The sequence below is a fragment of the Oryza brachyantha genome, chromosome 10 (assembly GCF_000231095.2).
Source record: "Oryza brachyantha chromosome 10, ObraRS2, whole genome shotgun sequence".
Lineage (NCBI taxonomy): Eukaryota > Viridiplantae > Streptophyta > Magnoliopsida > Poales > Poaceae > Oryza > Oryza brachyantha.
In genome coordinates, this window is record NC_023172.2 from 13,402,027 (window position 1) to 13,422,424 (window position 20,398).

General features: G+C 40.0%; 1 protein-coding gene across 1 annotated transcript; it reads left to right on the forward strand.

Moving 5' to 3' along the window:
• Positions 1-15,942: 15,942 nt before the first annotated feature.
• On the forward strand, positions 15,943-20,364 carry LOC102711738 (methionine aminopeptidase 1A). Its single transcript, XM_006662437.3, has 17 exons — positions 15,943-16,051; positions 16,159-16,228; positions 16,347-16,397; positions 17,314-17,469; positions 17,619-17,694; positions 17,874-17,921; positions 18,008-18,052; positions 18,149-18,248; positions 18,471-18,522; positions 18,611-18,652; positions 18,756-18,817; positions 18,897-18,995; positions 19,192-19,265; positions 19,374-19,443; positions 19,563-19,628; positions 19,740-19,828; positions 19,984-20,364. The coding sequence occupies exons 2-17, from the start codon at positions 16,164-16,166 to the stop codon at positions 20,059-20,061; spliced, it is 1,173 nt and encodes a 390-aa protein (XP_006662500.1). The 5' UTR covers positions 15,943-16,051; positions 16,159-16,163; the 3' UTR covers positions 20,062-20,364.
• The last annotated feature ends 34 nt before the right edge of the window (positions 20,365-20,398 follow it).

Here is a 20,398-nt window from a genome sequence, read left to right on the forward strand (position 1 = left end):
ATGAAATGCAGTAACTCCATATTATATATCTAAGTACTCCGTGTGATAATTAGCTGTCATACGTAGCGAGCACCCCCTTCACCCACATAGGAGTAATTTTTTCAGGAGGTAATAAGGTTAGTATTTTCATTAATTTGCAGGGACAAATGGTTGTATTGATTCGCTACTACAGAGTACACCCAGTTTGTGATTTTCGCAAGAGCACTTTAAGCCGACCATTTGTGATAACATTTTTAGCACAAAAAATGAAAAAAAAAATAACGTTCACATTTACAAAAATTTCCCCCACAAAGTCCCCAAAAATCCGCAACCAATCCCTGTTAGCTATTTTGGTATTTTTACCATCCGATTTGCATCCTCCACGTGAGGACATATATCAATTACTCCCACAAATGATGAGGGTAGGCCTGCTAATGGGTTGGATGGAAATGGATTAAATGAGTTAGATTTTAATTTGGGTTGTCTTTGATTGGGTGCAAATAGATTGTTACTTCAAATGGATTGGATTGAGTTGGGTTATAGAGACAGATGGATTGGTATGGACTGAGTTTGGTTAGGTGATTTTAGGTTTTAAATGGATTTAACATGTGGAGGACAAATGGATCCTTTAATTGGGTAGCTAATGGATAAGAGAACAGACATATGTGGGATCCACATGTAGAAATTGATCAAAATTTGCACAAAGTTGCTCTTACACATAATATATCATCTCACCAAATTTTAGTCAAATTTGATAAATTTTTATAGTGTGAACGTGAGTTTTAAAATTTTAGATCCGAGTTTATACATACTAAATGGGCGCATCCATTCTAGTAGAGTGGGTTGGATCCATTTTAACTAAATGGTTTGGTGCGGGTTGGATTAAAATTAAAGTTAGATTGGTTTGGATTGGATCCTAATGAAAAATAATTAGGATGGGTTGGTTTGTTAGACTAGCTAATAAAGAGATGGATTAGAGTGGATTTGGATTGGATCCAAATCCATTGGCAGGCCTAGATGAGGGGTTGACTGGAATATTTTTGCCATCAAAAAAGTCGGTTTTGTGGTAGCGTGGCATGCTAGGAGTTGACTTTTTTCTTTTTTTGGAGAGAGTATATGTGTAATGTTTTAAACAAACTAGTCAATTTAAGCATCACAACCGTACTCAGATAATCTCACATCAGTGATATTGAACTCTAGCTAGACGCACGAATTTTTTAATCCTAATTAATCTATCATTAGAACATGTGAGTTAATATAGCCGTTATGTCTAATCGTGGCTAATTAGGTCCAAAATATTTGTCTCGCAAATTTCTTTCAAACTGTGCAATTATTTATTTTTTAACTATATTTAATGTTTTATACATGTGTCCAAATACTCGAGGTAACGGGGAACGCCAAAATTTTTAGGACTAAACAGGGCCGGCTTAAGCGATTGATCGAGCAAGGGCAGAAAGGGAGAAGAGCTAGCTAGCATGCAATCAATGGCAGACAAATTAGGACTCGCCGGCCGGCAAGGACTCGACCTGCAGGTTGGTGGCGGAGGAGGCCAACGGACGGTGTCACGGTAGGCAGCGGCTCCACCCTCAGCGAATGCACGCGCGGAAAAAAACATCCGGCCGGCCACCATCTCTTTGCATGTTGCACCTTCCGTGGTACTCCAAGCATGCTGTCGTTAATTTTTATACTTATGTTTGATTATTCATCTTATTTATATAGACATATATAATTATTTTATTATAATTTAATTTATTATTATAAAAACTTTTAAGTATGACCTGTAATTTTGTAATTTTGTATATTTAGATAAAATTTTTGAATATGACAAATAAACAAATATAAATATAAAAGTCAACGGCGTCATTTAGAAAACCATATAAAAAACCACATATAGAGTACGGACGTGTGCGGTGTGCCCTGCGTGCATATATACACTCCTTCCATTTTTTTCTTTTAGCGAATGACATGATATAGAAAATAGAGAGAGAAATATGTGAGGTGCTTTTTGACTATCAGAGGTGTGTTGAGATTCGTGCACGCCATTGCATCGTGCCAATAACAGCTAGGATCCTTCGAAATGACAAAAAAATTGCCATTTTGAAGCATTTTTTGGCAAAATGGATCTAAACACTAGGGTAAAAAAATGACAACTTTGCATTTGGCATTTGGTGGTCTAGAGTAGTAAATTTCACCAAAAAATACATAAGGACGCGGACCATCTCTCACTTTTGCCAAAAAAGACAACTTTTGCATGTATGTAAACACCAACTTGCAAACTTGCAAAAATTCAATGACAAAATTTTTACCACCAAAACTTTTACCATTTATCATTTGCTATTCTAAATACATCTAAACAGGGCAGAAAACGTTCTTAAAAAACGATTAAGTAACTCATTCAACAAGCTAAAATGAACATACAATTAATGCTGATAGGTTGACTTTGAATATCTACGTGATTACTGTCAATGACATATCATAGACTCATAGTATTGCCAACAAATTAATATATTCCACCAAAAACTTTGTCCAACATATAATCAATCGATCGATATATGATTCTTTATCTTTGCTGAGAGATATATCTACTGGCAATGGATGCAATATATATATATATATATATATATATATATATATATATATATATATATATATATTATATATATATATATATATTAGATTCTACTATCAAGTGTAGCTACTCCCTACACGTTCATGATGAAAAACATTTTTATAATTGTTTCTGCTTCCACCCAACAAAAAGTATGGACACTATGAAATCTCATGTGTATGATATAACTACATGTATAGAGTTTGTACTTTCTGTTGGAAGAGAGAAGAAATATGTATAGAGATGTTTCTGTACCTTAGACGTGAAGGGAGTAGCTACACCTGGTATTAGGATCTAATTTTCTTTTATATATATATATATATATATATATATATATATATATTCTTTCCTGGTGTAGTATGTTTATTCTGGTAGGTTTTGCATACATGCGCGTATAACTATATACTACTACCTCCGTTACATATTATAAGACTTTCTGGAATTGTCTATATTCACCTATACATCAATGTATATTTTTTATATATGTGTCTAGATTCATTAGCACATATGTAAATCTGTAAGTATTATAATGTGAAATGAAGGGAATACCTTTGATTTTTTATCGACTTTTATATTTACATTTGATCATTCGTCTTGTTAAAAAATCTACCTAACTATTAACTATTCTATTATGATTTATTTTATCATCGAAGCTACTTTTAACGTAATTTAATTTTATATGTTTGTAAAAGAAATTAAATAGGACCAACAATCAAAAACTTAGATATAAAAGCTAGGGCGTCAAACAAAACGGAGGAATTACGACCAAAAGTTGTTTTACGGGCCCATCCATGAAAAGGACCTTGCCATCCCTTCGTCAGACCCACTTTGGATAACTTCGAAGCTCGCTCAAAGCTAGCTAGCTAGCCAGCCGTTTCATTCAGATGGCCACAAAATTAAAGCAGCAGCTTTAGAGAGAGAATGGCCGAGCACACACGTATTTTCCAAAATATATACACGATTAATTAGTTAGTTGACATATGCATTGTTGACCTTTTACTATACGTACGACTCAATCATTTTACTTACGTATGAACCAACTGATCAAAGCTGTAGTGCCACTCATTTGATCTCTTTTGCCTAATGCAGTGTTTCAATCATATGCAGTTAGTATAATTGGGTCATACTCGTATAACTAGCGGGACTGCATAGAATATACGTATGTACGTACGGGAGACAACTGCTAGCGTACGTGCGTATGGCATCTAGCTAGCAGCTATATCATATATATGGACATATACTCCATTTGATGCTACATAAGAACAATTCATCGCTAGCTTCGTATGTATACTGGTACAGGTATAGTAGTATACATAGAGCACAGTGCAGCGACCGGCGAAACCACACTGTAGAAACATGAGTATATTAACCGGTAGGAAATCGCTATGCATACAACTCCATCATCCGACTTACACACGGCAAAATTGATCAACGGCTACAGCGCATATCAACCGTCGCTCCTTTGATCGATCTATTGTTGTATGCTTCTAGTTGTACGTAAGTCGTATAATATGATCATACATATACCATTCCTCTTATCGGTACCCTTCTACTTCATACAGTAAAACTTTATAGTTTTATCTAAATTTATCTATTAATTAATCGATATATATATATATATATTTATTAGTACTTATAAATCTATATAATTAGCATGTCTTGTATTGTGAAACAAAGAGAGTAGTATATATGCACTGCTCAAATCGGTACTAGCTTCGAAAGGGCCATGGGTGTTGGTTCTTATACCACCAATTTATCGGCACCAATATCCAATAAGTGTTGAAACTTGCTATTTTAAAGAAAGAATTGTAGGTGTTATTTTTTAAAAAAAGTCACCTATAATATATTGGTATCATTTTTTTAAAAAAAACACCCCATGAGATGAAAAATTCTCCATGTGTGTTGGTTAGCTGATACCTATAGGGTCGTCACCTAGTGGTGTATTCAAGGGCGGATGACTAAGGGCCTCTGCTCGGGCTCATGCTTTAATTGAGTACTGAACCTGATAGTATGATATGTCTGTAATGGTGCAAATAAAATCCATGCAGCTTAAGGTCATCATTAAGTTAATTTGTCGAGTTAGCTTAGAGCAAGTTCAATAGTATAGCCAACTACTGGCTCCGATTCATTTATAGTCAATCTAATAGTCAATTCATACAGCAGTTATCTATAAAACATCAATACATGGTCTCATATGTCATACACACATTTTGTCTTGGAGTCCGTGTGCAGCTAGCTACAAATTAGTAGCCCACCTCTCTTCTCTCTTTCATCTTATCTTTTTAAAATATATTTAGAGCTGGCTTATAGCCTGCTATTGTACATACTCTTAGGAAAATTTTTGGATCCACCGCTATCGATCTTAACCTATTAGGGTTGTCTAGTGGTGATGAGTCCAATTACAAAAGCGAATAACTGTAGGTTAACAGTGAAGGAGATCCAGCAAAAAGGGGCGTTTTAGTGCCTTCTCATATATATATATATATATATATACTGCTGTACATGCATGCATGTACTTATGTTCCATCAAATCGTTATGATCGAAAATATATGACGACGACTTGCCACCAAATCAATATCACGATGATGCGGGGTTAATTCGTAAGTTTTTCTTATTATCATTGAAAATGTAGTTTGAGATACCATATTTTTTTATAAAAATTTAACCTTAAGGTACCAAAACTTTTCGTAAAAATTTCTGGTACCTCAACATACGTTTAGAGATGAAAAAAAACCATAATTCGTGATCAATATTGATCATCTTGATCTTGATCGATCGGTCCACTCTTGGTCTGGTAATTACCAAAGCTACGTACCTGACGATGATGGCGACAGTTTCAGTTTGTTCATGTTCGTTCACTCGATCTTTTGCTGGGTTGCCGGCCGGCCGGCAGCTAGGGCGAGCAGGAGAGGACCAGGACATGTAGCACTCAAGTGTATGCGTCCAAAAACAATGCAGAAGCTATAAGCTATGCTATAGCGAGCTAAATGTGGGGGCCTCGAGATCGAATATTACTCTCTCCGTCCAAAAATATAGCAGCTTATATATAGGGTTTTTCGTGAAAACTTTTAGAAAAGTTAAATTAAAGCGGTGGTCGGTTGAGATAATAAAATATATGAATAAATTAGATAAGAAACGGCTATAATTTATTCAGATATAGGAATGAATATATTTTAAAATATACTCTTTTAAATGTAAGTTAATACAAGATAGAATAGCTATATATTTGGACCTATGTGAGCAGAAAACAGTTCAATTAAAGCAGCTGTGGAGTGTGTGGATATACAGATAGAGAGATGAGAGGGGCATGAGAAAATGCAAACAAAAGCGCCATTCACTTTTGGTGATTTGACCTCACCATGCACTCAGTAGTAACAGAAGGGCAGGGGCCAGGGCAGGCAGCATGCAGCTGCGGGGCTGTGTACGTCAGTGCAGGCTGCAGCCCGGCCACTCCCCACCCCCCACCCCCTCTCTCTCTCTCTCCATGCCCACCCTAGCTACTCTTACTGCTCATGCCTGCATTTTTCTCTCAATAAATCCAGTTCATTCTAGGCTTCTAGCTCTACTTTGGAAGTTAGTTCAAATATTAATCCATGGTATATAATGTCAGCTACTACTTATATATTACCTTACTCCCAAAATTTAAACAGAAAATTATACTTTTTTAAGAACGAATGGAAAATAAAATAGCACATCCGTACCCTCTTATCAGTCTTGGCTAGGATTAAAAACCCAGCACTTATAAGAGAATTTTAGCTTATCCACTATAAAATACTGGTTGGTACAACCAGCCATTCATTTAGTGAAAAGGGGTTGGGAGGACATTCCTTGAGGCGCACCTCGAGGAGGGGGAGAAGTGTCATCAATGCCCTAACTATTGTGCCGGTTGGAAAATAGGCAGCATTGATGAGATACTAGCATATACATCATTTTGGTCACTAATATGAGAATTCATATATAACAACTCACCAGTTGTATAGATGTCTCATATATGTAACAACTCAAAATTGCGCGTCATTATTGATAAGGAAGATCTGACAACACCAAAAAAACCCCAATGTAGTGTCAAAGGCAATTCTGTTGCCTCACCACCTTAATCGTTGTGCATGAGATGGGGATATGGAGGGAGAGGTGGCGAGGAGACTAACCATGAGGATGGAAATGGAGCGGTAGTGGTGCGCATAGGATGGGGACGAAGGGAATGAGGTTGCCAAGGTCAAATCGAACATACCTTGTAGCCGCTAAGGCCACCGCATCCACCACTGAGGCCGCTGCATTCACTATCTAGTTCGCTCAATCCCCAGCCAAGGTCGACACGAACTTCGTTGAGGCTGCTCGGATCCCTGCCATCTACAACAGCAACAAAAGCACCAGGGTGTCGATGGTGTCTATCCAAATTCACCACGCAGCCTTGTTACGGAGTCCCGATCTGTCGTGCCCCTCCATCACAGAGGCGGTAGCGTCGGTGTCAGCTTTGCGGATCCGCCACCTGCGTTTGCTCGTGCTGCACCCACGTCCATGCCAATCACTGCCACCCGCGCCTGGAATCAAACACAGTATAAGGAGGAGGGAGGAGGGGCCGACAGTGAAGATGGGATGGGATAATGCCAGCCAAGAGGAGAGAGCATGGGTGGCGGGGTAGATAGTAAGGGAGGGAGGGGAAGGCAAGACTTATCCTTGGGAGAAGTCATCTGTAACGGCTTCTAAACTGGAGCCATTACATATGAGCGATAATCCCAAATGGCTTGAATGCATGTTATAGATACATGATATGTAATTGCTTGCTCGAGCATGTGATTAAGAACCCATTATAGATGTGAGGATTTGCGCTAGTGAGAGTTCTCAACCAGCCGATACATAAGATCATTTGTGTAGTAGCGAGGGTTGCCCAATAGCTGGGGTTTCATTTTGATCACTAATTTAATATATATTAAGTGTTAAACTATAATACACAAAAGTCTGACAATTATGTCTAAGATACAATACAGTTTAAGAATTCAACATCTCTTTATATTTGTTTTTTTTGCAAATAAGATAACTGGCTAAAGTTTGAAGATAAATAGTTATAATGTCTTTACTAGTTATTTAAAAACAGAGGATTTAGGATCTTAAATATTACAGGCATCTCCATCGATCGGTCGAAAGTGCTAAGTCTTCACAGTGTGGGGTGTAGATTTCTCCTTCCCCTTTTTCTTTTGAAAGATGGAAATAGATTATTTCTTCAGGGATAGCTTCATGCATGTCTGGCCCTGCATCGATATCTCTCTGCAAAACTGCATTCCCTCTGCACTGCATAACCATAAGCAGACCATCTCATCAGTGCTAGTACCATTTTCTCACACCCCAGCACAACATCACTTTAATTACCTTCGATTAATTTGAGGATGATGATCGGCATGCCTATGTATGGATGCCATGCATGCAGGTCAATCGATCTGCAGGCACGGCCAACAAACATTTCCATGGCACATGCACGCTGGCATGTTGTGCTTGTGCCTTTTGTGTGTGTTCGGTTGCTAGTCACAGTTTGTCATGTCGATTTCCTAAGTGAGAATCATTGTATTTATGAATTTATCATATAGCCTCAGGTATCACAACTAAGGAATCACTCAGACGAAGACTAATTCAAAAATAATTTCAGAACATGGATGACTAAACCATTTTTATGTTTGTAATGAACTGTTTAGCTATACTAATTTATGAGCTTTTCTCTCAATGTATACTTGAACAGTGAACCACTGTCTAGCTCCTTTTCTGTCTGAAATACTGGCAATGCTGCCCCCAAAACCGTTGAGGCATGGCTGGCCATAATATTCCACATGATGGGGACCAACACCGTCGAATCTATACCAATTTCGAGGGCTGCAAAAGGCTTAGAAACAGGTATAGAAGAAACAAATTAACTAAAGCAAGTCTCTCCCTATCATGGTACCCATGCATGTCACATATGCCTGTGACTTCTCGATCTGATCTTGTTTTGGCTGATTCGTGATGTTACATGTAGCCACATGCATGATGAAGGCGATTGCAGTTGCAGTGATGATCATCGAGGTGATTAATCATTGCTTACATTCACCACCACCTACTTCTATTATAATTTTTACGAATAAACTCTTTTAAGAAATAATTGATGGTCCACGTGGCAAAGCCGATTGTGTCTTGCTCATCGTCCTGATGTCGGCTCACGAGGCCTTCACTCTCCAAGACTCAGACCCATGCTACACAATGAAGGGCGACTGGACCAAGGTTTACTAAACAGCGGTAACAGTAAAACCATGGTAACCGCCCCTAAATTCAATAAAATTTGAAAGTAATTTAAAATTTTGATTGATTTGGTGTAGTTTTACCAGGGTTTCAAAAACCGTTTGGCTAGCCGAAACCGTGGAGCGGCGGCTTGACAAAAACCATCAACAATTAATCAGGGGGAAACCTTGCAAATTTGAATTTGAAAAATTTGAATCAAGCCGGCACGGTTTTGAAGGCAAACTGCTTGATACGTAACTGTTATCGTGGTTTTCTAGACGATTACCACGAGAGGTCTGTTTCAATATAACAAAAAGTAACAAAAGGTACCTTGAGGTGCCGGTACCTTGTCGTACTAAAATCGTTTCTGATCGTTCGATCTAACAATATATATTTTACTCAGCTAGATCTAATGGTGAAACACGATTTAGTAATTCGAGGTTTTGGTACCTCGAGATACTTTTTATTGTATCAAGCAAATCTCTTACCGCGATGATTTAAGCCATAACAATTATCGTGGCTTTCTGGACGATAATCGCATGGTTTTGTTATGATATCTCGCGGTCTTGACAAGTCGCTCAATCTAAAAAAAAGGGCAATCGCTAGCGAACGGACGCAGAGATGGGAGGCGGCGGCAGAGCGAGGTTTCGTGTTGGTGTTGGGCAGGCAGTTTCCGGATCAAACAAACAAAAACTCCATTCTTCTCCCTTTCCCCTTCCGCGACGAGAAATTTAATTTTTTACCATACTTATGAGCAACCAAAACAGATTTGTAGGAGTCTATGATATATGGGTCCTCATGAATCTATGACAGATAGATCTAGGAATAAATCTATTTTTTACTACTCTTACGAGCGACCAAAACAGATTTGTCATTATGAGTCTATGACATATAGGCACTCATAAATCTACGACAGATTGGATCCAGCGATAAATTTGTTATAAAAATCCGTAGGGGTGACTAAAAGTTAAAAAGCCCCTTCTACGGACCCTTTTTCCTCGTCTCATCGGCGTGTCAGCACCGTCCCATCAGACACCATTCTCTGTCTCCATTTATTTCCTTTCGGGCGCCGAGGTGCAGCACGCGGCGGCCAGCGGCAGCATTCACGCCACGCACAGCCGCGGTGAGCACGTCTGCACTGCAGGTATGCGCTTGCACGTCTGCCAATTTTCATAAAATAATATATTCGTGCATATTGAAAAAAATAGTAATATATGTGTGCATGGTGAAAACAATAGTAATATATATATATATGCATTACAAAATAATAATAATATATTTATACATTGCAACCGGTTCGTATGATTGATGATAGGGGCTATTGCATAACTGATTCTGTTTTAAAGTCTATCTATATATTTGAACTTATTTTTTTCCACAGATTTGACCCCATTTGTCAGAAACGAAGGTGTCGGCTGACCCTAGTTTGTTAAGTGAGCTTAACGGTATTAAATAAGACATAAATAGACGTTTTTACCCTTGCATATTTGACCCTACTTGTAAATACTTGTTACACATTTGGCCACTTTTATACATCTATCCCTTTAACAAATAAATTAATTGTAATATTTGATTTATTTATTTTTAATATTATAGACAATTTTGTTTGATATTTCAGTGAAGTTTTATTAAATTAACAAATGTAGTAAAATTTGAACTAAATATAACTCAAATATGAATTAATTTAAACAAAATTTTGATAAAATTCTGCCAACTTTTTAACAAAAGTTTGACAGCATACTGCCTACAATTGTCAGGTAAATATACAGGAATGTTTATGTCAAAATAACACATAATCATCTTCAAAATTATTAAAAAAGAAACACACACGCCATTTCTGCTCTTCATTATCAACAAGGCAACAGGCCAACAACTATGCATGCTGGGTGTCATGGAAGAAATCGATCCAGCAAGCAAAACAACAGCGGGAGATCCATGCTGGGTGCCCACGGCTCTTGCTGCCTCCCACTGCCGGCGCCACCGCGAGCTGCCGCCGCGCGAGCCGCCGCCGCCGCCGCCGCCGCCGCCCCGCCCGCGCCGCGCTGCCCTCCCGCGCGCTGCCCCTGCTGGCCGTCGCCGTCTCCGAGCGCGGCAGCGCGTGCGAGCCGCCGCCGAAGACACGCTGCGCGCGCGCTGTCCTCCCGCGCGCCGCCCCTGCTGGCCACCGCCGGCTCCGTGTGCGCGCTGCCCTCCCGCGCGTCGTCGCCTCCGCGCGCGCCGGCGCGCGACCCGGCTGCCCAAGCGCGCGCGCTGCCGCCGCCCCTCCGCACGCGCGCTGCCCTCGCCGGCCGCCGCCGCCTCCGCTCGCCGCGGCAAGCCCCTCCTGCCTACTGCCTCCTTGCGCCTGTCGGTTAGATAGAGTGAGAGAGATAGCAGATAGGGTTTGAGAGCGAGGTCATTTTGGCCTTTTCGCTTGGCCTTTTCTTTTTTAAAATTTTTTTTCCACCTCTAACTCACGGCAGTCCCGCCTAGGGTCAAACGGCGTCTTCGTTTTTAAAAAACGGGGTCAAATATACAAAGTGAAAAAAATAGGATCAAATGTATAGTTAGGCTTCAAAACGGGATCAGTTATGCAATAACCCCTTGATGATAACATACATGCTGCAAAAACGATTTTTATAAAGAAATCTCTTGATTTTTTTTGTTTTTTTAAAGTGGTTTTTGCAGGTCGGTAGGGTTGGCAACGAGGCAGATTGAGACTAGGTTGACTGAGAACGGTCGCAACCTCAGCAGATCCCGGCCCGGACCAGGGCCCCGTGAGTGGATGGCGCGGAGGCGGAGCTGAGGCAGTGATGCATGCCGGTGCGATGACAGGCACAGAGCCAAGAGCAATGAGGAGATCATCACGGAGTCAATTGTGACAGCCGACAGGCGGTGAGGTACAACGATGAGTTGAGACGAACAGCGACGCACGCGCTATGCATACACAGTGCCAAGCAGTGGCGGCGGCTGCGTGGAGAAGTGGATTGGGTTAGGTTGAGAATGGTTTATGTATGCTCTAACAATTGGACGGGCTTCAGAAAAAGAAATTATTTGGGCTCATACACATTTGTAGAAAAAAAATCTTGCATCTCCTAACCCTGCCCTGATAGATCCTCGACTCCAATGGGGATTTTGCCATTCCTACATGTCGTAGAGTGGGCAGTAAGCGGTGTGTATTTTTTGGTTGGCAACCGTATTGATAAATTGACCTTTCTATAATAATGGTATACACATCCATACGTCAATAGGATTTTTTTTCTTTTGGTTACTGTGTTTTGTTCAATTTTGAGTTAGAAAGATAAAGTTATTTATATGACACCGGAATTATAGGATGGAGTAGCTTTCTATTTTTTGGCTGGGTGAGTAGCTTTGTATGTTGAAAAGGATTGTTCGATGTTTGCAGTCTTCTTTTTTTGTCGTATGGTGTATGTCTTCCTACATATGATAAAATTGTTTGAGGTTTTCTAAATTAAAAAAACTAGGATCATGCGTGGCTCCATGGGCTCGATCCAGGTTCAGGCCTTTGCACTCGCTGCAGTGTGCGGTCGAGGCAAGCTTTCCTTCCGTCTGTAAACAATTTGCTGACGAATGTTTTCTGTGGGGCCCATGCTTACTTTCTAGCTTCCTCGCTACAGAAACCTCAGTAAAGTCAACATATACTGTCTCTCTGCTTGCCAGGCCAGGTATTGGAAACCCCGGCTGCAGAGTTGAATACACGAGGCCTGAGCAAACCGAGCGGCTCATGCATATGCAGATTATCTGTATAATTATTTAAATGACTCGTCCAAAAGGATTATCTATCCATATCACCTTATATTACAAGAGATTATCTATAATACATCATTCATATTTATTTTGTTAATATTTTGCAATTATCACTCCCATGTCGATATTGCTATCTGCTCTTGTGATTGGAAATTAAAATATGGATAGAGAAGAGGGAACATCTAAATTAGGATGACAATCTATTTTTGATGGGATGCATGATCTGTTGAAGTTTATTTTTCTCTTCATATCATCTAAGTTCAATATGGATGATAAAATGCATGAGCTGCTGGGTTTGCTCTAATACTATGTTTAGTTTGGGAAAAATTTTGTGCGTTTGGTTGTCACATCGGATATACGAATACATATTTAAAGTATTAAACGTAGTCTAATAACAAAATAAATTATAGATTTTGCCAGGAAACTGTGAGACAAATTTATTAAGCCTACTTAATCTATCATTAGCAAATATTTACTGTGGCACCATATTATCAAATCATGGTGTAATTAGGCTTAAAAGATTCATCTCACAACGTAATATGTGTAATTTATTTTTTTACATTTAGGCCATGTTTGTTTCCACTCAAGATTATTATAATCTGGATTATTAGCAATAATCTAAAACAAACATATGGATTATTGTGATAACTTATTATAATCTATAAGTTAGATTCTATAATCTAATAAGCACCTTCATAGGTGTATTTTAAAGTATTGGTTGGCTAAAGACTCGTTGCATTTGACATTTCGAAGTAATTATGCAACTTGCCACCACCAACACAGTAATAGTTGAGGTAGGGGTGGGAATAGGGCCATGCTCATGGGTTCTTTTACAATCTTATTTAATTCTTAAAAAATTTTAGCTCAAAACACTGTACAATTTTATTTTCAACCTGTTTTGAACCCGACTTTCAAATTTTATAGGCAAAATGATTAGACCCATTGCTACTCCTAAGTTGAGGGTATTACAAACTTTCAAACCTAATAATCTAGCATATTCAATAATCTGATAAACAAACAAATCATAGCTTATTCTCCTCCAACTTATCGTAATACACCTTACCGTAATCTATCTTGCAATAATCCTCGGGTGGACCTGCCCGATCTGCCACCAAATCGAAAACCCTCGTCTCAAAATCGAAACAAACGGAGAAAGTGCTGGGGTTTTAGGAGCGCACGAGTTTGAGCTGGAGCATGTTGGCGGCTTGGCGCGGTTGTGCGCCTTGGTGCGGGACTGCAGGTCGGAACCGTGGCCGCCGTAGTCGGCCATGCCACCGCCGAGAAATTTGCGAGCTCTGGCGAGGAGGTGCCCTCGCGAGGAAGGAGAGAAGGGGGGATGAGACGACGATGGCCGAACCCTCATGGGCCGCCTCGGGCGCTAGCTCGGCCCGGCCCATATCTACGTCAGCAAGCACGCGCGCGCCCACAGCCACACCCACGGCCCAATGAATTTTTATAAACATTTTTAATAAATGTTTTTAGTAAACCTCGCACAAAAAATTTCACTAAGGACTCGTTCGATCGTAGGGTTTTTATTGGATTTTTGAAGGAATACATATTTTTTTTCCTTTTCCTACTATTTGAATTGCTAAACCAATCACATGGAAATCACATGAAAATTTACTATGTTGTCAATTCCATGGGAAGATCGTAGGAAAGAATCCATCCACTCCAAGCTGATGTTTTATTTCCTCTGTCTTTCTTATGTATATCTGAACAACATATTTTCTGTATTAATGTTTCTAATTCTTAGTTTTCCACCTCAATTCCTTCCTTTCCTATTCCTAAGATTTTCCTATAATCCGTTTTTCTATCCTGCATTCCAAAGAGGCCATAAATCTTTTTGGACATGCACCCCTCCTAGCAGGACAAAAAAAACTAGGCATGCCGGGGTTGCCACAACATCACCACTAATATGGCAGGAACTACTAACACGCCAACTACTCACACGTGACAACGTTGTGTGATCACGTCAGGTGGAGCACCGTGACTAGAATGTTCAAATGGTAAAAAATATATTTATCTAAAGTTTTAGTAATAAAATTATTTATTAAAAATATTTGAAAAGATGCCTAAGAGTACGTGGGTAATTAGGGATATAAGCGAGGAAAATTTGAATAAAAAGTGGTTGATAAAATAAATAATACTCTATCATAACAATTATTTTGGAATAAATTTTAAATTATACACAAACAAATATTCTATGACTAGGGGTAGCCAGCTCTCTTTGTTACCATGCAAATAAATTCAATACTAACATAAAAAAGACACGAAAGAAAAGTATGGTTTCTAGACTAACAATAACCTAGAGTCGACTTGAAAGACAAATTTTGGTTGCAAGAGGGTGGATAAAATACTAAATATAAAGTAAAATAAGTATGATACCTACTCTAACTCTAGACGTCTTATTATCTTTAAACAATGCCTTTTTTTGTTGAAAACATTTTTTAAAAAGGGAAATACTATCCAACGAGATCCCGTTAAAACGGGATCGAACTACACTGCCACGTGACGACGATCCTGATCGATCAACTTGATGTCTCCCCTTGGAGCTCCAGCTTCAGGCGTGGAGCGCTCCAGCACGCAGCGTTCACCAACCGTGGCCACCAGTGACGCCTCCCTGCTGCTGTTGCGTCAGGACGACACGATGATTGCTGTTGTGCCTGCGACCGGACGCCGACGAGGCAGCACACCTTGGGCGACCGGGGGTTCGCTATCTCCGCGGCCTCCCCGTCGATTACCCTGGCGCGGGCGTCGACGACGACTGTGGCGACAACGACGGTGGGAGTAGCTAGGGGCGGTTGACGGCAGCCGCAACATCGGCGATGACTACGGCGACTGCGACGTTGGCAATGACGGCGACAACGGCGACAACGGCGGTGGCGACGACGATGATGGTGATGGCCGGGAGTAGCCAGCGGCGACAACGATGATGACGAGGATTCATTAGTTTTTTTGCGATACGTTTAGTATCAGATGTTACCACACTGGTATCATCTGTTACTGGTGCGGTATCAGATCTGATACTGATAGTCAGAATCATATCGTTGCAGTATCAGATTTGGTACCGATGAGTTTGATACCTCGTCGAAATCATCTCATTTATAGTATTAGATCTGATACCGAGGATGTATCGTGTTTGATACTTCATCGGAATCATCCCGTTTCTAACATCAAATCTGATACCGAGGTAACGTATTTGATACTTTATCAGAATCATCATGTTTCCAATATTACATCTGATACCGATGAGTATCGTATTTGATACCTGATCGGTATCATTCCGTTTTTAAAACGGGATCCCGTGGGACAGCAGTCCCCTTGAAAAAAACATTGCCCTTAAAACCCTTGCCCCTCCCTCTCTCCCTCTTGTCTCTTCGACTCCCACTCAGCCGCCGCCGCCGCCGCAATCTCCGCAAGCGCGGCGACCGACCGACGGACGGACCGAGCTGCCCTAGCCAGCGGGAGCGCAGGTGAGTGAGGCGCCCGCCCTCTCCCGGCTGCTCCTTTTTGCTGATACCCGTCGTTCTCATCTCCCTCTGGGTGGATCCAAATCGTGCGTGCGGGCGCCGGGGAGCAGCCGGGATGGAGAAGGGGGGCTCCGAGTCGTCCATCGCATGCGCGCGCTGCGGCAAGCCGGCGTCGCTTCAGTACGTTTTGCTTGTCTTCCTCCTCCCGATGGTCCTGCCAATTCGTCGCTGCTCGCGTCCTTGGAGAAGGCCTTAGGCTTGTCGATCAAGTAGGGTTCTTACCTTTTCTCTTTTTCAGGTGCCCCAAGTGCGCGCAATTGAAGCTTCCGCGGGAGGGTGCTGCTTTCTGGTCGGTGACAGCTCACAAGCTATATTTTCCCTTCCTTCATCTTTGTAATTGTACAGAACAATCGGCAGTGAAGGGCTGAGGGTTCACATGTAATTAATACTTAATAAGTACCCCGTCTGTTCCAAAAATATAATCATCCATAGGATTCAAATCTCCTTACACAATCTAATTATTTATTGCATTGTTCATAATACTATTTATCATATCAATCACTTCGTATTCAAATTCCATACTATCTTACCCACCTGTTCTCTAACTTTCATTCATTCCACATTTATTGAGGCGGCACTGTAGTCTTTTTTTCTTAACCTTAATATCTACTAAACAACATAGAAATGCTTATATTTTGAAATGGAGAGAGAGTAGTAAGCATGATGATTTTGGAATGGAGAGGGTAGCAAACATGATTATTGGATATCAACAGTTCTGTTTGAGTTCTGATGGAGCTTGTAAAAAGAAGCCTCTGGTAGATTGACAATTGTTGGTTATCTTGATAAGGTCTTCTGTTCATTTTATCAATGGCCGTACCATCTATTTATTGCATTATGTGAAACTGGAAAATTTAATTACTGGGTATCTTGATAAAAACCTTCTGGTCATTTTACGAAGTGCTGTATCACCTAGCTATATTGCATTATGTGAAGTGAAACTGATTTCATCATCTATGGAGTTGAAGTTGGTCCTGCTCCATTATGCATTTGTGTCGTAATCTTTAATTGGATTTCAATAGGATTTCATTATTGAGGAATGGGTTGAGTGTGAAGGAAACATATCTTTTCATATTTGATATTGGCACATCCTTTGGAGTTGGCAGCATACTAGCTTGCAGTAGAATTATCCTTTGCATACACTATTACATCCTTCAGCATGTTGAGTGAAAATATTTGATGCTTTCATATTCACCAATCATTGACAGCACACAGGATTGCTTCAAGGAAGCATGGAGCTCTCACAAGTCTGTCCACACAAAGCTAGATGCATTGGGACCACAGCAGTCCCCAGAAGGTTGGCAATATTGTTTGAAAAAAGGGCGGACACGCACATCACAGCTTCCTCGTTTTGATTGGACAGGGTAAAATAATTCTACCATGTATTTACATTTTTTGGGGTCCGCATCAGTGGTTCTGTTTATTACTGATTTCATTTGCAAAGGATCCTATTGAATTTATTGATGAACTTACTAGTACTGAGCATGCATATTTTTAACTGAATCATCTGCAGTCCATTGAGACCATATCCAATATCAAAGATGCGTGTGATACCAGATAAAGTTGAGAAGCCTGATTGGGCTCTTGATGTAAGTCTTAACTTGTTTTTGTATATTTTGTTCCCTCTTGTGTTTTTCATGTCTTGTTAAGAATACCATTTGAACTGGTAGCTTTGTACAATAAGAGGCTCATTAAGCTGTACCAGTCTGTTCTTATCTTCTAAGCTGCTATTTACATATCCTCTGACAACATTTTAAATCATTTTTAGGGAATCCCCAAGATTGAACCAGATAGCGATTTGCAGAAAAGAGTAGAGGTAGAGTTATTCAGAGATCTGTTATTACCATGTACGTTCCACAAAAATATTTTTTTTTTATTGACTCATTGCTGCTGTTTCTGTAGATCAAAACCCCTGAGCAAATTGAAAGAATGAGAGAAACATGCTTAGTAAGCTCACAGTACTTACAGTTTTGTGCTGAAAATGAAATACTATTCTGCCGTTTCCCTAATCATTTGTGTTCTACTCCATGCTGCTGTTGTTAGATTGCAAGAGAGGTTTTAGATGCAGCTGCTCGCATAATCAAACCAGGAATTACCACGGATGAAATCGATAGAGTGGTTCATGAGGAGACAATTGCAAGAGGTCTGATTAACCTTCTTTAAAACTTTCATGCAGCTGCTCCTTAGTTGATTCAGTGATGAATATTACTTTTAGCTTTTACCTGAACATATCATCAATGTTTAATGAAGCCTTGTAGTTTTCTAGGTTCTATAGGTTCAATGTACTTCCTTAGTTATCAGATATGTGTCCTGTCTTTAGTTTTATATATAATTATCTGTTATAATTTCTGTTTGTGGTCCTCAGGTGGATATCCATCTCCATTGAATTACCATTTCTTCCCAAAATCATGTTGCACGTAGGTTGTCTTTAACTTGTTACTTATTTAGCATCAAGGCTTAAAGGGTGAAATGTGATATACTTACATTGTTGTTGCTGATATCCAGGTCAGTTAACGAAGTCATCTGCCATGGAATTCCAGATGCCAGGTTCCCCTTAGTTTGCACATCAAACTAAACTTTCAGTAGTGCTTTTGCTAGCTGTGTTTTACATTAGAAGGATTTTGGTTTCTATGTGACCTTTTTCTAACAGGAAACTTGAAGATGGTGATATAGTAAATGTTGATGTAACTGTATATTACAAAGGAGTTCATGGTAAGCTCTCAGCAGCCTGGTGTTGTATTTCAATTTTGAAAGTTGATGGCTTCTGATATAGTATACAACTCAACTGCAGGTGATTTGAATGAGACATATTTTGTTGGAAATGTTGATGAGGCTTCCAAACAGCTTGTCCGCTGTACCTATGAGTGCTTGGATAAAGCTATTGCAATAGGTGATTCCTTGAGTTTCAATCTTGTGCTAGTAGCAATCTACCTTGCTCTTTAGTTTCAATCTTGTGTTAGTAGCAATCTCACCTCTCTATTTCTAAACTTCAAACATATCTTTTCTTTTATATTTTGAGTTTCTGTTACATTTAATGCAAGTTGTTTGTGGAAGGAGATGTGACATTTGAACATTTTCATCCACAGTGAAACCTGGAGTTAGGTTCCGAGAGGTTGGGGAGATAATAAACAGACATGCATCCATGTCAGGTTTATCAGTGGTCAGTATTACACTGGCGTGGACTTTATCTTAAAGCGAAACTAATTCTTCTGCTGCTATTCTTATTATATATTTGCCACCTAACTCTAGTAGACACCTTCTCTTTCAGGTCAAGTCTTATTGTGGTCATGGAATAGGGGAATTGTTCCATTGTGCCCCAAACATCCCTCATTATTCAAGTACTTTGTCTTGCATCTATAGTTTATTATATTGATACAGTAGATGTTATACAGTAAAAGTTTTGTTTAATGTTAAACAATTTCGTCCAATCTGAGTAAATAGTTTCCTTTTAATTTAGGAAACAAGGCCGTGGGTATCATGAAAGCTGGGCAAACATTCACAATCGAGCCTATGATAAACACAGGCAAGTGTTGTACACAGGCAAACATTCACAATCGAGCCTATGTACTGAACTTCCATATATATTCACTTAGGTCCCCAGCACAGTTTTGTAAACAGTTTTTGTATTTTGTAGGAGTTTGGCATGACCGTCTATGGCCTGATGAGTGGACAGCAGTAACTGCAGATGGTAAACGGAGCGCTCAGTTTGAGCACACCCTTTTGGTGAGTGCGAAACTGTAAACATGTCCTATTTTCTGGGTGTGCTGTTTCAAGGAGCTCATCTCTATCCCCAGTTTGATTATTACACTACCTTATTGAAGCTCTGGCCATAGATGCTTTTGGATTATGCATATGAACCTGATCCCTTTGCTCTTCAGGTGACGGAAACGGGGGTTGAAGTTTTGACAGCACGATTACCCTCATCACCTGATGTCTTTCCATGGTTGAAGCCATGATACCTTTGCTCTACCCATAAGCACAAGCTAGCAAGTGATACGAATACAAATGGAACAACACAATTTTTTCAATCTACTCATCATTCAGTCGCCAACTTCCCGAAGCAGATATTCCCCCAGTGATAATGCCTGTTAGTTCTGACGACTTTGCTGCGACTGTCGTTCACCCGACCCGACCATCGTTCACCCTACCTAGTTTGTGTTGTTTTTGGCTGTGTTGATTATTTTGATCGATTTGTCAGTATGACATAAGGCTCTTGATCTGGACACGGGATTTATCCAGGAGCACATTTGTTATTGATATATAATCTGTCCTGCGTCGGTGTTTCACGAAAAA

What these genes read in the sequence shown, in the direction of transcription:
- LOC102711738 (XM_006662437.3), top strand. Translation starts at nt 16,164, where the DNA reads ATGGAGAAGGGGGGCTCCGAGTCGTCCATCGCATGCGCGCGCTGCGGC. An exon ending in CGGGAGGGTGCTGCTTTCTG is followed by an intron (nt 16,398 to 17,313) that starts GTCGGTGACAGC and finishes AATCATTGACAG; the next exon opens with CACACAGGATTGCTTCAAGG. An exon ending in AGTTTGAGCACACCCTTTTG is followed by an intron (nt 19,829 to 19,983) that starts GTGAGTGCGAAA and finishes TTTGCTCTTCAG; the next exon opens with GTGACGGAAACGGGGGTTGA.